At 37.9% G+C, this 16,773-nt stretch overlaps 5 protein-coding genes across 5 annotated transcripts; 2 read left to right on the forward strand and 3 right to left on the reverse strand.

The window, feature by feature from the left end:
- Nucleotides 1–338: 338 nt before the first annotated feature.
- Nucleotides 339–3,382, forward strand: BDF20DRAFT_873948 (glycosyltransferase family 20-domain-containing protein). Its single transcript, XM_053081238.1, has 6 exons — nucleotides 339–361; nucleotides 412–659; nucleotides 764–887; nucleotides 1,030–1,278; nucleotides 1,372–2,836; nucleotides 2,947–3,382. Exons 2-6 carry the CDS (start codon nucleotides 446–448, stop codon nucleotides 3,226–3,228), a joined length of 2,334 nt encoding a protein of 777 aa, XP_052935557.1. The 5' UTR covers nucleotides 339–361; nucleotides 412–445; the 3' UTR covers nucleotides 3,229–3,382.
- Nucleotides 3,383–7,117, reverse strand: BDF20DRAFT_873954 (Rho GTPase activation protein). Its single transcript, XM_053081239.1, has 7 exons — nucleotides 6,548–7,117; nucleotides 6,339–6,472; nucleotides 6,008–6,256; nucleotides 5,732–5,926; nucleotides 5,279–5,671; nucleotides 3,798–5,174; nucleotides 3,383–3,656 (listed from the first exon to the last, which is right to left on the reverse strand). Exons 1-7 carry the CDS (start codon nucleotides 6,786–6,788, stop codon nucleotides 3,555–3,557), a joined length of 2,691 nt encoding a protein of 896 aa, XP_052935558.1. The 5' UTR covers nucleotides 6,789–7,117; the 3' UTR covers nucleotides 3,383–3,554.
- A 2,759-nt stretch (nucleotides 7,118–9,876) lies between these two features.
- On the reverse strand, nucleotides 9,877–10,589 carry BDF20DRAFT_941764 (uncharacterized protein; the record flags this gene model as incomplete). Its single annotated transcript, XM_053084800.1, has 2 exons — nucleotides 9,877–10,287; nucleotides 10,548–10,589. The coding sequence occupies 2 exons, from the start codon at nucleotides 10,587–10,589 to the stop codon at nucleotides 9,877–9,879; spliced, it is 453 nt and encodes a 150-aa protein (XP_052935559.1).
- A 39-nt stretch (nucleotides 10,590–10,628) lies between these two features.
- BDF20DRAFT_873958 (fungal-specific transcription factor domain-containing protein) lies at nucleotides 10,629–13,746 on the forward strand. The gene is made up of 4 exons (XM_053081240.1): nucleotides 10,629–10,864; nucleotides 10,983–11,088; nucleotides 11,170–12,051; nucleotides 12,156–13,746. The coding sequence occupies exons 1-4, from the start codon at nucleotides 10,815–10,817 to the stop codon at nucleotides 13,653–13,655; spliced, it is 2,538 nt and encodes an 845-aa protein (XP_052935560.1). The 5' UTR covers nucleotides 10,629–10,814; the 3' UTR covers nucleotides 13,656–13,746.
- A 1,286-nt stretch (nucleotides 13,747–15,032) lies between these two features.
- BDF20DRAFT_821295 (uncharacterized protein) lies at nucleotides 15,033–16,473 on the reverse strand (the record flags this gene model as incomplete). The annotated part of the gene is made up of 3 exons (XM_053077606.1): nucleotides 15,033–15,128; nucleotides 15,186–15,776; nucleotides 15,835–16,473. The coding sequence occupies 3 exons, from the start codon at nucleotides 16,471–16,473 to the stop codon at nucleotides 15,033–15,035; spliced, it is 1,326 nt and encodes a 441-aa protein (XP_052935561.1).
- Between the last annotated feature and the right edge of the window lie 300 nt (nucleotides 16,474–16,773).

Genomic DNA, 16,773 nt, shown 5'->3' on the forward strand with positions numbered 1-16,773 from the left:
CCGATAAAGAACAGGAAAGAACACGATGACCCTTTACCAAGCGAGCAATAGAGAGACAGTGAGTGAAAAAAAGAGAAACACTCACAGAACACGCACAACACACAGACGGATTATGAGATTCATGGAAAATTCGTCGAATATGTCATTTTCGGGCTGAATATACAATACAAAACATCCACAGTCACCAACCGAAAGTTCATAAGGGCTTTCCTTTCTTTTATGTCAACTGATCCCTTTTTCCAATATCTTTCTATCCTTTTCTTTTTTTTTCCCTTATAAAAAAAAAACCACACCTTCCATACTTGATACCTGACCTTTTCCTTTTTTGATTTATTTTGAACTCTTTATAAATAATCTAACAGTAAGTTTCGAACTATTTTTGCTACACTACATGTTTAAACAGTGACAAAGATGACAGTTCTCTAACGTGTCATTTACTGATATTATGCAACGTTTAGCACAAAAAATGGCAGCAGATAATACAGGAAACAAAGATGAAAAGAATCTTCGCTTATTAGTAGTATCCAACAGATTACCTGTTACCGTCAGTAAGAATAAAGATAGTGGAAGATATGAATTCAAAATGTCTTCTGGTGGTTTGGTTGCTGCTTTGAGTGGTTTGAAAAAGATGATGTCTTTCACTTGGATTGGTTGGCCAGGTAAGCAGAGAGAAAGGGCATATAAAGACAGAGACGATTATAGTAAAATTGCTTTCTTATAACCGTACCCTTTTTGTATTTTTTTTTTTCATTCATTTTTCCAGGTTTGGATGTTCCTGCTGATGAAAAGAAAGATCTTGAAGATAGATTGCTCAAAGAAACCTCTACCATGCCTGTCTTTGTCGATAATGAATTGGCCGATTTGCATTATAATGGTTTCTCCAACAGGTAAGTAATCTAAAGCGGAAAACAATTTTAAGAGAAAAGTGAAACAGGGCTTTAAACAGTGTAGGGGGCATGACACTTCGTACATAAACGAACTATTTGTTTCTTATTAAGCATACACATATCTGACATCGCCGTTTGTTAGTATTCTTTGGCCTCTCTTCCATTATCATCCAGGGGAAATCTCTTTCAATGAAGAATGGTGGGATGCTTACCAAAGAGTAAACACTTTGTTTGCCGAAGCTATTGACAGAATTGTTGAAGATGGTGACCTTGTCTGGATTCAAGATTATCATCTGATGTTGCTTCCTAGTTTGCTCAGAAAGATGACCAAGAAGAATATCAAGATTGGTTGGTTTTTGCATACGCCTTTTCCCAGTAGTGAAATTTACAGGTAAGGAAAAAATTAACTCAGATGAAAAGCATAGTAAAGGAATTTTTATCCACATTGCGCTATAACACCTACTCATTTTCAATATCGACGTAGAATCTTGCCTGTTCGTAAAGAAATCTTATTGGGTGTTTTAGAAAGTGATCTTCTTGGTTTCCATACATATGACTATGCTCGTCACTTCTTGTCTTCATGTACTCGTATATTGGGACTATCTACTATGCCAAATGGTGTGGAATTTGAAGGAAGATATATTCATGTCGGAACTTTCCCTATCGGTATTGACCCCGAAAAGTTCACAGATGCTCTAAAAGAAACAAAGATTCAAAACCGTATTCAGCAACTTAAACAAAGATTTGGTGATTGTAAAGTGATTGTTGGTGTTGATCGTCTCGATTATATCAAGGGTGTGCCTCAAAAGATGCACGCTATGGAAGTTTTCTTGAGTCAACATCCTGAGTGGGTCGGTAAGGTCGTCCTTGTGCAACTTGCTATTCCTTCTCGTGAAGATGTTGAAGAATACCAGCATTTGAGAAGCACTATCAACGAGCTTGTGGGCCGTATCAATGGTCAATATGGTACTGTTGAATTCGTTCCTATCCATTTCATGCATCGTTCCTTGCCATTTGATGAATTAGTCGCGTTGTATGCTGCCGCTGACGTGTGTCTTGTCTCTTCTACTCGTGACGGTATGAATTTGGTATCTTATGAATACATCTCTTCTCAGCAAGAAAAGCATGGTGTCTTGATCCTTTCTGAATTTGCTGGTGCTGCTCAGTCGTTGAACGGTTCTATTATCGTCAACCCCTGGAACACTGAAGAATTGGCTAACGCTATTCATGAAGCCGTCACAATGCCCAACGATCTTCGCAAAGCCAACCATCAAAAGCTATATCGTTATGTTACTAAATACACCGCTGCTTATTGGGGCGTCAGTTTCGTCAATGAATTGAGACGTGTCAGCGAAGAATTTGGTCAACGTATGTCTATTCCTCAATTAGATACAAAGGTTGTCATTCAAAAGTACCGAGAAGCCAAGAAGAAGAAGTTGATCTTGTTGGATTACGATGGTACACTCACTACTACTCACAAGTTACCCGAATTTGCCAAACCTTCTCGCACTGTATTGGATCATTTGAAGACTTTGGCTGAACAACCTAATACCTATGTCTACATCTTGTCTGGCCGTTCTCGTCATCATCTGGATAGCTGGTTCGATTCCACTGGCGTCGGTCTTTCTGCTGAACATGGTTGCTTCTATAAGCATCCTGCCAACATTAGAGATAGCATCAGTCCTGTAAACGCATCGAATGAAAACAAATTGATCAAGGAAGAAGACAATAAATGGTATTGTCTCGTTGAACAAGTAGATCCCAGTTGGAAGGAAACAATTCGTCCTCTTTTCCAACATTATACAGAACGTACTCCTGGCTCTTTTATTGAAGAAAAGGAAATCAATTTAACCTGGCATTACCGTAACGCTGATCCTGAATTTGGTTCATGGCAAGCTACAGAATTGCAAGTCAATCTAGAGAAACTGTTGAGTCATATGGCCCTTTCCGTAAGTATTTTGTGTTCTGAATGGGAGAAAAGAGAGTGTGACAATATGAACTTCACGACCTGTAGGAATACTAACTGAGTCCACCTTTTTTCCATCATTTACCCGTCTAGATTGTGCTTGGAAATAAGACATTGGAACTTCGTCCTTCTTCTATTGATAAATCAACAGCTGTCCGTAATATTCTGAAAGACCTTGATCTTTCATCTATTGACTTTATTTTGTGTGTTGGAGACGGAAAGACGGATGAGGTTGTATTCTCTCTCTTAAATGAAATTCCTCAAGCCATCACCAGCACCGTTGGCAAGAAACAAACTGAAGCACTTTATTACATTCCTACTGTCGACCAAGTCAATAGCCTCATTGAATCTCTTGAGGAAAAATCTTCCAAATAAAAAATAGACAGATAATAAACCCACTTTTTTCCCGTTATTCTTCACTTCGAATGCAATATTATGTATTAAAACCTCCCATGAAATACTAGTGTATCATCATCCGAATTGTATAAATAAAGTCATTTGAATTTTAAAAAAAAGAACATTTGCTCTTCCAGAGATATTGAGAAATTACTGCTTCGTATAAAACGAGCCTTGCATACAATAGTGTAGTATTTAATAAAGATATCACTTGTCCATATAAGCATTAGAGGATAATTACGTAAATATACTTAATCAGAAGCAAAAATATGCCCTTGTACTTGTATTATTATTGGCTGCCCAACCTACTTGCTTTTCACCTTGAATGACTTATTAATTAGTTGAATCGTTTTGGCTACATTCAGTTTTACATATTCCAAGTCCAATGATTTCACATGCTCTTTTTGCTATGTTGTCCAAAAAGGAAAAAAAAAAAAATAAAGGCAAAGGGGTTAGATAAATGATGCTCCACGTGTTCCTAGCCATACATAGCGCACAACATACACACAGACATACACACATCTTTATATGTTTGTTTATCAATTTACCTTCTCTAACAAGTCGTCTAATTTTAGGTCAATCTCCAATATTGGTTTTTCTCTTCCTTTATAATGTAAAGAAATAATGAAGGTTCCCATGATAGGCGACTGAATCATTAAATAAATATTGGCTCTTCTATGATTTGGTACTTCGGAATCCAAGATAATTCCATCTTTTTCTAACTGCTGATGTGAAAACTTGAAGGGGCCATTATTTGATTTCTTTTTACTATGATAGTTCGAGTTTATATTCTTCCCATTGATGCTAGGTGTATTTAAATTACTACCCATGCCGGCACCACCACCATTTGCTATATCCATATCTAAACCGCCTTGCATATGATGGTGATCATGATGCTGCTGCTGTTGCTGTTGCGACTGCTGTTGCGCATGATGATGGGGTTGATAATTTTGTGATTGTTCAAACGTTGCTATTTCAGACGATGGCGCCTTGGTGGTAGAGAACCCAGGCACAACTTTGCTCGTGGATCCTCCGCCTTTGCCACCACTTCCACCCGCACTTTGCATTCGTACATTTTGCAGATATGCTTTGTAGGTCTCTAATTGACTTTGTAGATAGTTGTTGTGATCTTGAATGGTTCTGAACACCTGCTGTAACGACTCCACTTCTACTTTGACACGTTCTTTCAGATCGCCGAGATGGATAAGCTCTTGTTTTATCTCCTGCACAAGTAGCTCATAGTGGTTTTTCCGGCTCACGACACCCGCTTCTTCCAATTCTTGAAGCATGGATTGTACTTTTATTCCTTTACTCACCAGGAGCGCATCCTTCGCAGTACCAGCTGCTTCAGAAACGCGTATAAGGTCCAGATGAGACGAACTCGTAGTGCACATTTTTAAGATGTGTGGCATCGACCGCAGAATTTGCACAAAAATCGATTTTGTTTCCATGTAAAGCAGATCGTTTTGAGTGATATTATTCTCCGGTGTGGTAAGAATAAGCGCTGTGTCCTGTTGTTGCTGCTGCAGGCCCATCACAGGGCCTCTTTCCCAACGGCTGTAGAGAGGTAGTTGGACGGGCCGATTGGCTTGCCGTGGTATCTGTGGAGGCACAGGACCTAAATCCTGAAGTAAGATTCTCAATCGATGCATTGGCTCAGGCGCAATTTTCTGAATATGCTGCGATAACAATGCCTGTGTGCTGTACATTTCGTTGGGCGTGATAGAAATAAAGATGTCCTTGCGAGATAGAGCCATGTATTGGTCCATCTCTAAGGATTCGTAAAAATCGCTTACTTCGCAAATATCGTTTAGAAATTTTTGAATTCTTTGCTTGTTTTCTTCTACAAACCGATTGGTGGGTATCATATATGCTTCTTTGGCGTAAGTCGGCTTGTTAGCTAAATTCTGTAAGAGTTTTGCAATCTGTGTCAAGAAGAAGAATAGAAATTAGATTGAGTGAGCTGTTTGAAAAGGATACCGTGAAAAACGCGTTGATTCAGTGTCACTTTTTTCTGGAAAATCTTTACAAGTGTCAGAGTTGTTCTGGGATTACTACTTGGATAGGAATCAATCAACATATAAGCTTGTGGGGTGACAATAGCTGGATTGACGAAACGTAAGAAGAAGAATCCTCCTATAAGCGAGGAGATGGCTGTCTCCGTAGCCTGAGGATATTTTCTTTTTGTCAATGACCTTATTTGCTTGCAGATCCAACGAATGCCATAGGGTATATTGTTTAAAGAACGGATGATGGTCGTTAGGAATTCATTGGCGACTTCGATGAGCTTGGTTAAGCGTGGCTCAATGATCGCCTGCACTTCGGGGTTGGCCGCTGCTATTTCGGGTGTGACACTTTTACTCAAATTGGGTGGCAGAGTGCCTTCTTTACTTAGCTTTTCCGTAATAATCTCATCATACACCTACAAAAAAGAGTCAATGTTAGATAAATAACAGGTCATCCGTCTGATTGTCACTTTTACCTTCAATGGATTAATTTGGAAATTCATATCTTTCTTCTCTATCAGTTCATTAATTTTTTCTGAAAGCACCGACTTTAAATAGGACTGTCCAGGTCCTCGACGGGTATAAGTCATGAGCATCCTTGACACTGGTGTGTTTGCCCGTAAAAGCGATCCAAACTCAACCGTGGATTCAAATTGTGCTGCCAAAACATTCTTATTTATAAAGAAGACATTGAGCCTTTATATCCCTCTATTTCCTTTGCAAAACGCGTTTATTGTGATCTCTCTCTCTACCTGAAACATCGTCAACAGTAAATTCTCTTCTCTGCTTTCGTATTGATTACCATATAAGGTGAACATGACTGTTTGCAATAAAGTGTCAATTTCTGATAAATTTACCAGTCGGCATAAGGAAGCGATATAGCCTGGTTCGTTCTGCAGTAAGAAAAACAAATGACTATAATGCTGTAATTTTCTATCGTCCAAATGGTGTTCCATATTCCTCTCGTCATGGTCGTCCAGCTGAGATGATATATCATTTTGCTAATAACATGATTGTACAACTGTTCAATGCACTTTTGATCTGGACTTTTGGTTGCCCCTTTTCCAAATGAAACATACTTACATCATCCACAGCCATTCTATTTTGAATAAGCAGAGCTATTCTGGAGTCTAAAAACCTGACATCCTTTTCTAATAAAAAATTATTTTTGGACTGTGCTGAGATATCTGCTTTCAATTCGCGTAATGATTTCTGCACTAGAACAACAGAATTATATGAACATATTGGCAAAAAAAAAAAAATTCTGATATTTTTATCCAATAATAAATTACCTCGAGCCAGTTCGTCTTCAATTTCGCTATCTTGTTCGGTGGCCATTGAATAGAACAGTGAGACTGAATAATGCTTTGATGCTCTACCTGACGGTATCTGCTGAGACGTTCGTTTTATGTTGGCAGCAGCAGCGGTGACCGCTCTACTGACTATTCCTCCGTTGGCGGGTATCCCAAAGGAATGCACCATCCCACTTCGTCTGTCAGACTTTCTCTTGACGTTGCTGATCAATTCAGTCATGAATTATACACCAAGTTTATAATAAAAAAAAGTTGTAAAAAAAAGGGGGTTGAGGTGGAAGAGAGAGAGAGAGTGAGAGATAGAATAAAATTCAAATTAAAAATATAATAATGGCGAAGGAACAGGAGGTGGATGAAATGCGGTTTGTTTTTGTTTAAGGTGTAGACAGCGAAAAAGGAGGTGTTATCGCAGTATTAGAATTAGTTGCTTCGACAATACTAAGCAGAAAAAAGAAAGAGGGGGAGGCTATCAAAAAGATATTTCTTTAGAAAAATTAAAACAAGCAGGAAATTAAAATACAACATTACTAGTAATCACATACAAACACACACATTCCTTTTTGATCTCGTTTCAGTTTAAATGATTATTTGCCACTTTAAGAAATTACAACTGGTACAGAACATGCATAGAACGTACTGTTTGTGTCGTTCTTTTAAATGGTCTCTGAGCTCCACCAAAGTTATCGTCTGTTTGCCACTTTCTATCCTAACCTTAAGTTTTGTTCCCATTCCGTATAAATTATCCTCATCTTGACGGAAAATAAAATAACCCGCAGACATGAGTTTTAGACGACAGCTCCTAATTAAAAAGCTGCATTAAACCATTCTATTCATATCGCTTCATCCTACATAAATTCAGTGTACGCCAATATCACTGATACCTTATTTCTGCAGCGTTTTGTCTATTGCCACTGTTTATAAGCAAATCTTACATTCAGCTGATAAAATTGTTTTCAAAAAAAGCGTTGTCGACAAACGCTTGCATAGTGTATGTGCGTAATTTACACTCTTTCCTAAAATAATATCGCACTTTGAAAAGTTAAATACAGCATTTCTACGATGTAATTTTTTTGGATGAAATAAAACTTATTCGCCAGATGTTTAGCTTAATTTTTTGGATGAAAAAAATAAAATAAATTAGACAAAAAAGTTCAATTTGAGACGAATAGGAAATAATGTTAGGCTTTTTGCCTGTAATAATTAGTGAAAACTTCATATATTCGAATACTGTCGTGAGCTTGATTATTTTAATATCCAGCGAATAAAACGCCTCAGAACTTTGCAGCCTCTGCTATTCCACCTTCGGTGCTGTCGATATCAAAGGCTTCCAGGGAACAGGTTGTTTGTCACGCAAAGAACGCCAGACTGTCTGACAGCGGGATGTTAATGCATCTTTGAATATGATGACGATATCGTTGTCGATTTGGTTAAACAAGAAAGACCAGCAGGATGTCAGCAGCTTAAAAAGAATTACCTAGCAAACACGGCTCGATTTAGGTCACTACAGGTAAAAAGTCTAGACATAAATTCCTATTCGTCTCCAAACTGAAGTTTTTGTCAGTCCTATTTTTACTTCATTTAAAAAACGTAAGCTAAATATCCGAAAACCAAGTCTTACTCGTCCGAAAATAGTAAACATCGCCTGAATTTGAAAAAGCTGCCCATAATTGAAAATAAATTTGTCGCATAATTTGGGAGAATTTATGCAGTCAAATACGTATCGCAGTGTGGATAAAGAAGACTAAGTACGGTCAGCGAAAGTAAAACATTGTACAGATTCAAACGGCAGAGTCATCTAGACGAAGCGCTAAAGAATTACAATAACTATAGCAAACAAAAATTAAAGAGAATACCGCGTATGCTATAGGTCTTTTTTTGTGGGGCAAATCAGCTCTTACAGACGTACCATGTTTAATGTGTCCAAGATGGCGCTGAATCAGTCTTCTTCAGTATCAATCTTGCGGCTTTTCTCTGTAGATGTCTAAAAGCTAGAACGGCGGCGAGATCTCAAATAGAAAGCCAAGTGCCCCAATTTGGTTATCAGTAGTTTACTTGTCCAAAACACAAGATTAACCATTTGACGCTATTGTTTGCTGCTGACTAATTAATAATCGAATAGAAACTCCTTTGCTGATACAGCAGTTGTCATTTCGAGTGCAAAGACCTTGCACCGCTAACCTAGGATGGCAATTGTATGCGTTATGAGTAGAAATAGACAGTCAGGCGTTTAAAAGTGACATGGAATGAAAAGATTGGATGAAGAACACAATTACAATACAGAAGCAGTCAATTTTTTTGATCAAAGAGTGTGAACAATACTTACTATTAAACAAAGCCTCAACTTGATGTGAATTACTGATTTTCATAACGCAACAAATGAACCTTTAAATAATCCAACGTTCAGTCTTCAATAAGCAATGTTCTATTGTTTAAACTGTGCATCAGGTAGCTGCTTCGAACCAATTCTTTTTCTTTAAAAAAAAAAATTTACTTTACTGAATATAAATACAGCAGCGCAAAAAAAGAACCATAAAAAGAACATCTAATTCGACGATTTCTAATGAAGTCTTAGGAGGCTAGAAGAAGTAATGATAATTGTTAATTTATAAAAGTGATTTATTCGCTTGGTTGATTTATTGTGGTTTTTGTGCAGCTATTAGAATAGTAGTAATATGCTTACCATTTATTTTCTTTTTCGAACCATTCAAAGACGAGTGAGCAACTCTCACAGTAGAAGTAAGATGTTTAATTGCTTTCTATAAATTTTTATCCTTGAGAATAGAAAAAAAGCTATTCGCCTTTGTCTTTTTTTTTTTCGATTGTCCGCACTACTTTGTCTGAACTAATATTGCTTATTGACAATTAAGATGAGGATGCAGGCTGTGACTCATATTCGTTGACAGTTGCTTGGACTTGATCGCTCATTAAGATACTCAAGCAAGGTATATTTGGACAAGTGCATTCAATTGAAGCACCTATTTCTGTATACCATTCTATATAATACACTTGAGATGGAACATGTGCATATATGTGATAGCATCCGACGAAACAGGCAGCAGTAATAAGCATGAATTTGTGTTGGTTTCTCTATGGCATTTGTCTATGAAAGGCTTAGCAAGAAGCTTGCCTTTGCAAACCAACCTGGTACATTGAACACATCTAATCAGGAAATCTCAACAGCGAACACTACATGTGGACTTGAATTTTCATACCTGCAGGTTCATGTGAAAGAAACATCCCTCTATTCATTATTGAAGTAATTAAGTTAGTAGTCATTAATCTGATCTTTTTTACATTAAGTAGTCTTTTCAATCCCAGTACAGTTTTTTGAGTTTCACAGTGATTCGAATACGAGCCTTTGGTTGATCTATATAAAAAATCAAAGGCTTCAACGAGGATAACATCAAAGCCTTTGACAGCCTCCGCCCCACCCTGGCAAAGAGAATATACAAAGTAATTGCTTTGATGAACAAAGGCCGTGACAAAAATTTATAGAGAATATCGATGTTTAGAACGATGGTGAACATAGATAAAGCAGCTGTAGCAGCAAAGTCTGTAGAACCTTGGAGACATTCAAGAAAAATCTTAAAGAATTCTAAGTCGGGATGAAGAAGGTAGTCAATGATCATAAACTCATCTGTTTTGAGACAGGGCGACAATTGTGTTGAAAAAAAGGCGAACTTGAAACTCACTATGATATCACTCTTCAAAAGCCAAAGCTACATAGTGAACGTACGCTTATAATCATACACAGTTCATTTTATATAGTAAGCTTCCATTCTTCAGTAGATAAGGCTTTACATTTTTAGAAACTCACCGTCTAGCTGTTTCAAATCTTTGACAAATATTGGGTCTTGCAGGCCTGAATTACACTAGTTTTCCCAATCTCAGCTTGTTTAATTTTATAAGACGTTTTGTGAATCATACATTTAATATGACAAATGAATTATTATATGATTTCCAGTTAAAACTTGCTTACAGGCATCTTTTGTAACACCAATAGATAGCATTCACCCCACATTTTCGGAGCTCTCAGCGCAGGTTAAAAAACCACATCTCATTCTAATTCGATGTGGTTGATCGTCAAGATGCGATAAAGGGGGCAGAGAGGTCCCCAGTTGATATTTCCTTTTTCTTTTTCATCTTGTTGTTCTTTTACGCCGAACGTTTCTTTCTTCAATAACAGTTTAAGACTTATATAACTTTTGACTTGTTGACATAAGTGCTCAGGTTACTGTATAATCAAATGACCGGTGATTTGGAACCGAACAAGAGGCAGAGGGTCAGTAAAGCTTGGTAGGTAAAAAAATATTAGAATATAAAACATCGCATGAAATGTATGAGAGACGAATGGCTAGTCGCTTTAAGCATGTGAGCAAGTTAATCATAAGGCAGCTGTGTCCTGTATTTTTAGTGATCCATGCCGTAAGAAAAAAGTAAAATGTGATGGCGGAATTCCTATCTGTAGAAATTGTGAAACTTTGAACATCGCTTGTCTATACAAGGAAACAACAAAAAAGGTTGGTATTTAGGATATACAGAATTGTAGAACGTTGTAAGTGTTGATAGAGTCTATTGACGATACTATCTCTACATTTTAGAGAGGTCCACCTAAAGGTTATATAGAGGCTGTAGAAGGCAGATTGCATAGACTGGAGGCTCTGCTCAACAGCATTATACAAGAGGATGATCCACACTCCCAAGCAATTTTAAATGAGTTAAATTCACCACTCGAAACGGCTTATGGAGAATTGGTTCGCCCTCGTCCAATCTTTCGAGAAAGAATTCCAGATTATAACACATGTAGTGGTTTATTACGGCTGTCACCTGATCCATCAACATCACGTCCATCTGTTACAGCAAAAGATAACAACAGTGATTCGGACTATTCAAAGAGTTTAGGGAATTTATCAATTGATGAGAGTGGACAGCTTCGATATTATGGAGGATCTTCTGGCTTCTATATGTTAAAGACAAGTAAAAGCCTACAGAATCGAGCTTTTCATTTCAATTCAAAAGATTACATAGCTAAGAACAACAGTAGTAATGGAAAACGGAGAATAGACACAGGCCTTGAAGACAGAGGATATCGTACTGTGATGATAAACCCTTACGAATTACCACCAAAAGATCTGTCGGATCATCTACTTGAGCTCTACTTTAACAATTTTTATCCTCTGTTACCGCTGTTACATAAACAGTCTTTTCTACAGTCTCTCCAGGATGATAGAAAGGCAAACCCACCAGCGCTCTTGCTGAATGCAATTTATGCAGTTGCTTCACGCATATCGTCAGATGTACGAGTTCGGGCTGATCCTTTAAAAGCTGATACAGCGGGTGATATATTCTTCGAAAGAGCACGACTGTTGCTAGATTTGGAATGGGACAGTTTCAGAGTTTATACTGTTCAGTCGTTATTATTGATGAGCAGCCACCAAAATGGCGCACTTAAACCCACGAGAGGTTGGCTATACAGCGGCATGGTAAATATTTGGCAATATACTGAAAAATAGATGACAAAGGCAGCACTGGAAAAAAAAAAAATGAACGTTAACTTTTTTCCTCCCGATACTTTTATTTCTTGTAGGCAATTCGGATGTCTCAAAATCTAGGGCTCCATAGAAATTGTGATCATTGGAATTTGACCCCCAGTGAAAAAGAAGAGAGAAAACGAGTGTTTTATTGTTGTTTCGTGTTAGATCGATTGTCCAGCGCAATGCATGGTCGCTCCCCCATGATAGATGACAGAGATTATGACACGCCTTACCCCAGTGAAAATGATGACGATGACATAACTCGAACACCTCGCACTATGGAAAATTTCCATCATTTGATTCGAATATGCGAACGGTTGGGGGACGTTATCAGGGACTTATACATGGTGAGAGGCCGAAAACAATTAGCAGCTATGCCTTCTGCAGACATCATCGTCTCCAAATTAGACAAAAGACTGAACAGTTGGCTGTCAAACTTACCAGCAGACCTTCAATACCATCCTCCAAACACTAGATTGAACGAAAAAGCGCCAGCACCTGCTTTAGAAGTATGTCAACTTCATATGCTATTTTATACAACTTCAATATTGACACATCGTCCATTTATACCCGGTCCTCGCCAAGCAACCGCTCCTTCCATATTCCCATCCGCCTCTATTTGTACCTTTGCTGCGAACAAAATTCTTGACATAACTGAATCATTGATGAATGAAGGACGTCTAAAAAATGTTAACAACTATACACTTTTTTTCATGTTCACAGCAGGCATTATCTTCATTCATAACGCAGCATCTACAGATTCCATGTTTGCATTTGAAGCAAAAATCAGCATCAATAAAATTATGCACGCTATGGACGAAGTTGAAAAAACATGGACAACGTCTGCACGGCATTGTAATATATTGGGCGCTCTCGCCGGATTACGAGACATTGATCTGGATTGCGTTGATGAAAGTTATATCAAATTGCGAAGAAATGATGTTTTTCACCAGCCAGCATCCATTGCTGTTCCAAATTCTCCGGAACCAGAAGATAAGATAATATTAGATAACAATGTTAAAGGACAACAACAGATCGAAGAGGAATATTACAGAGAACGATTACATTCTACCGTAAATGACGGAGGCGTAAGCAGCGTTATTACATTTGATGATAGGTCGATCAGTAGTGATTTCAACATTCCATCTGTCTCTATTTATAATGGCCAGTCGCCTAAAACTACCCAGTGCTATACCCACCAACAACAACCGCAAAAACTCGAGCAGACAAACAGCAATGACAATATTGCCGAGTCTAATCCATTCGATCCAAATACTTCTGCTTTTTGGAGTGTACCAATGTCGTTTGATATTGATGAATGGAACAGTTATTTTGATAAGCAAAAGCTCAGTAGCAATAGCAACAATGAAGTAAACTATATTTTAAATGGCTCATCAGCGGTTTCTACCGACACAGTAACACCTACTTCTAGCTCTTTCACTACTACTACTACACCCGTTCCGCTTCCAATAAGCCAACAATTTCAATCACCTTACATGCAAATGCCCACTGACTCTAGCAGAAATACCAATGATATTCAAATACCTCATTGAGCTTTCTATAAATTCATTTTCTTCACCTACGGTTACGCTTATGCCATTTATTTATTTATCATTATTAAACATGCGACGCAATTAACCCACAACGAATAAAATGAAAATCAGATATGCCTTTGAGCGAAATAATCATAATGCAGTTAGACAGAACGCGCAGATCTAGATCGTGATTAGCGAACTCTTATTAGACCATGTTCAAAATAAGTAACACGCCAATCGGTCGATCTACATATTGATCGAAAAGCCTTAAAAAACAACTTTTTCAATTAATCATTCATAGCATATCAATTGACGCTGCAAATGATGTAATTCTGTGAAGAAAGGTTACTTAACTGTGAGCCTTTCATTGTGCAATCATAATTATTCTGTACTGCGCATAGAATTCAATTGGTTCCAAAAAATGCTTTTCTTCCATTTCCATTCGATGACCAAAGACGGAACGGCCAACTCTATATAATGGATATAGAAGTTTATATTCTTTCTGCTCATCACTATGACAACATTTACGGGGAAGGATGTACCTCTTGACAGTATATGTCTATGTATCAGTTCAGGTATGCAATCATTTTTTCTTGTTAATTCATACAGTGGTTTCAAATCTTATATATATGAATTTAAAAACGGGAAAAACCTTATATTAAAAAGTTGCCTTTAGTAAAAGAAGAAAACACATAAAGAAAAACCAGTTATTTTTTTTTGTATAGCGACAAGATTGATGAGACATATCATCATTCCTAGAGACATACAGGTGTCCAGCAATTTCACTATTCTTCAGATGAAAGCTTTATGCAATTACATTCTTATCTTTTTATTACAGTTCATCCAAAGCAACCTCTACCAAGTAGGTCATGGTTGAAAGGTATTGGCAGCCTTTAGCGTTTGAATTTAGGTATCATAGACTGCTGTTTATGATAATATGCTTTGAGTCACTTTATTGTTTATTGGAAATTTAGGGAACTGTAAGAGCCATCTTGTTCAGGACGATTTTTGACGTACAGTTTGTTAGCATCCTTAGTTTATGCTTACTTTAACGCGGGCCGAAAATATTTGAACACTTTTACAAGCTTTAGCTCTTGCATAACCACATATAGCTGGTTATAAGAAAAGGACGGCGCGAACAATACAGATCTAATTGCATAAGACTGAATCTTTTCATCTCTATTGATGACATAATTAAAGAAAAATGTACGCGGAAATGGTTGATAACGACAAAGCCTAAAGAGTCAATCACCACTTTGTCCTGTCTTTGATTACTTTCTTCTAGTTGATACTGCTAACGATCAATTGAGCATATTTGAAGCAGGGCATATGAGTGTTTAGATTTAAAAGAATACAGGCATAATATATCATAATACTACTTGGATTCTTTTGTATCTATGATCTGATCATTCGGCTTTCACTCCAGCCATTCCCATTATATGAATGTGTTAACATATTATTATACAGATGCTGCTGTTTCGGTAAGGTAGACTTTGATGCTACAGAAGATAGAACCTGTTTCCTTGCCAAAACATCGTTAGTACGTACTATCGATGCTGCATTGCTGTGCTTGGATTTTTCTGAAGTCGCTAGTGGCCTCTTTTTGTTATGTTGTTTAGGTACTTTTGAAGAATTGTAAATGGTATATTTTGATTTTACATTATCGTAAAAATCTGGGTGTTCGGACTGGTGACTGATGCCTAAGTTTTCAGCGTTGGTACCTAGTCGTGGAATACGCACATATGCATCTGTTCCGAATCCATCCATTGGTATCACTTGTAGTTCACCTCCCCAATATTCAGCGTATATACGGCTCATTGTTAGTCCCAAGCCTAAATGTCGATGGCCCATTTCGGAAGCCTGGCTTACTCTGTCATCAATAGCTACTGGTACTTTCGAAACTTGCTTCATCTCATTAAACTCTCCCATCTGTGACCGTGATTGATAGGACCAAAGTTGTTCAAAGCGTTGTGAGCTTATGCCACCGCCCTGATCGGACACTCTAAAATAAACATCGGACTCATTGGCACTGACAGTTACTTTAATAGGAGGGTAGTTTCCGTCAGGGTGTTTCAGCATGGTAAATCGCACCGCATTGTCTAATAATTCGTATAGAATGCGCTCTAATTGCTCAGGCACCTAATGAAAACAACATCAGTATACGTTTTGCATAGATACTGCTCATCAAACTACTCACGTAAGCGAACAGAATTTCACCATTCTGGCTTTCATTTATCGGTGTATTATTCTGTATAGCTACATCAATTTTTGGCGGTATCATCTGACAAACGTTGTCGCCTGTATGGTACCGATGTACATTTTGGAACACTAACTGTTGTGCCCTTTTTAGTATATCTGAGGCTGAACAATGAACGAATATAATCCCTACATAACCATCTCCAAACCCTGTGTGCAGATCCCACTGATGTTCACACGCTTCTGTCAAAGCCAAGTGCTGTTCTGCGATGACCCTTCTTGAAACGTACGACCTCAATATTCTATTCAAAAACAGATCTAAATCTTTCTGTTCAGGGTTCTGGTAAAAGCGGGCACTTTCGCCTATGCCTTGTGCCAGTCGCGGCAACACCAACAGCCCATCCTCTAACAAATTTTGTAGGAGCTGACAAAATTCTAAATTGTCTTCATGCGTTTTAATAGCTGGAAAGGCGCGGATTGATTTGAAAGCTCCCCAATAGAGTTTGTAAACGTACTCAATGTGAGGATTAGTACCGACAAAGAAGGGTAATTGTTGAAAATCTCTAATGCGATGTGCTAAACGAACCAATAGCTCATCGCGTACCCAATTGCCTGACTTAAGCAGACGATCGGTATTCATTTGTCGACCAAAAAATATAAATTGCCGAAGGGTGCTCGCATTAACAGGCTGCGAGGCATACTTCTCAATTATCTCGTTTTCGTAAAAGTGATATGGTGATGTTGATTGTATAGTATCCAAGTGGATGGCTCTTGGTGCTTCGGTTTGCGGTTTGGCCATAACTGTGATCGAGTTATCCATAGTAGTTGAATTTGCAGAAGACGTCGTTGAAGTAGAAGAGTACGGTGGTGGTGTAGTAGTGAAGGATGATACATTCCTTATCAATGATGTGCATGTTCTTACTCTCGTTTCTTGACTTTG

This window comes from Mycotypha africana, assembly GCF_025528875.1.
Source record: "Mycotypha africana strain NRRL 2978 chromosome Unknown BDF20scaffold_6, whole genome shotgun sequence".
In the NCBI taxonomy this organism is placed as follows: domain Eukaryota; kingdom Fungi; phylum Mucoromycota; class Mucoromycetes; order Mucorales; family Mycotyphaceae; genus Mycotypha; species Mycotypha africana.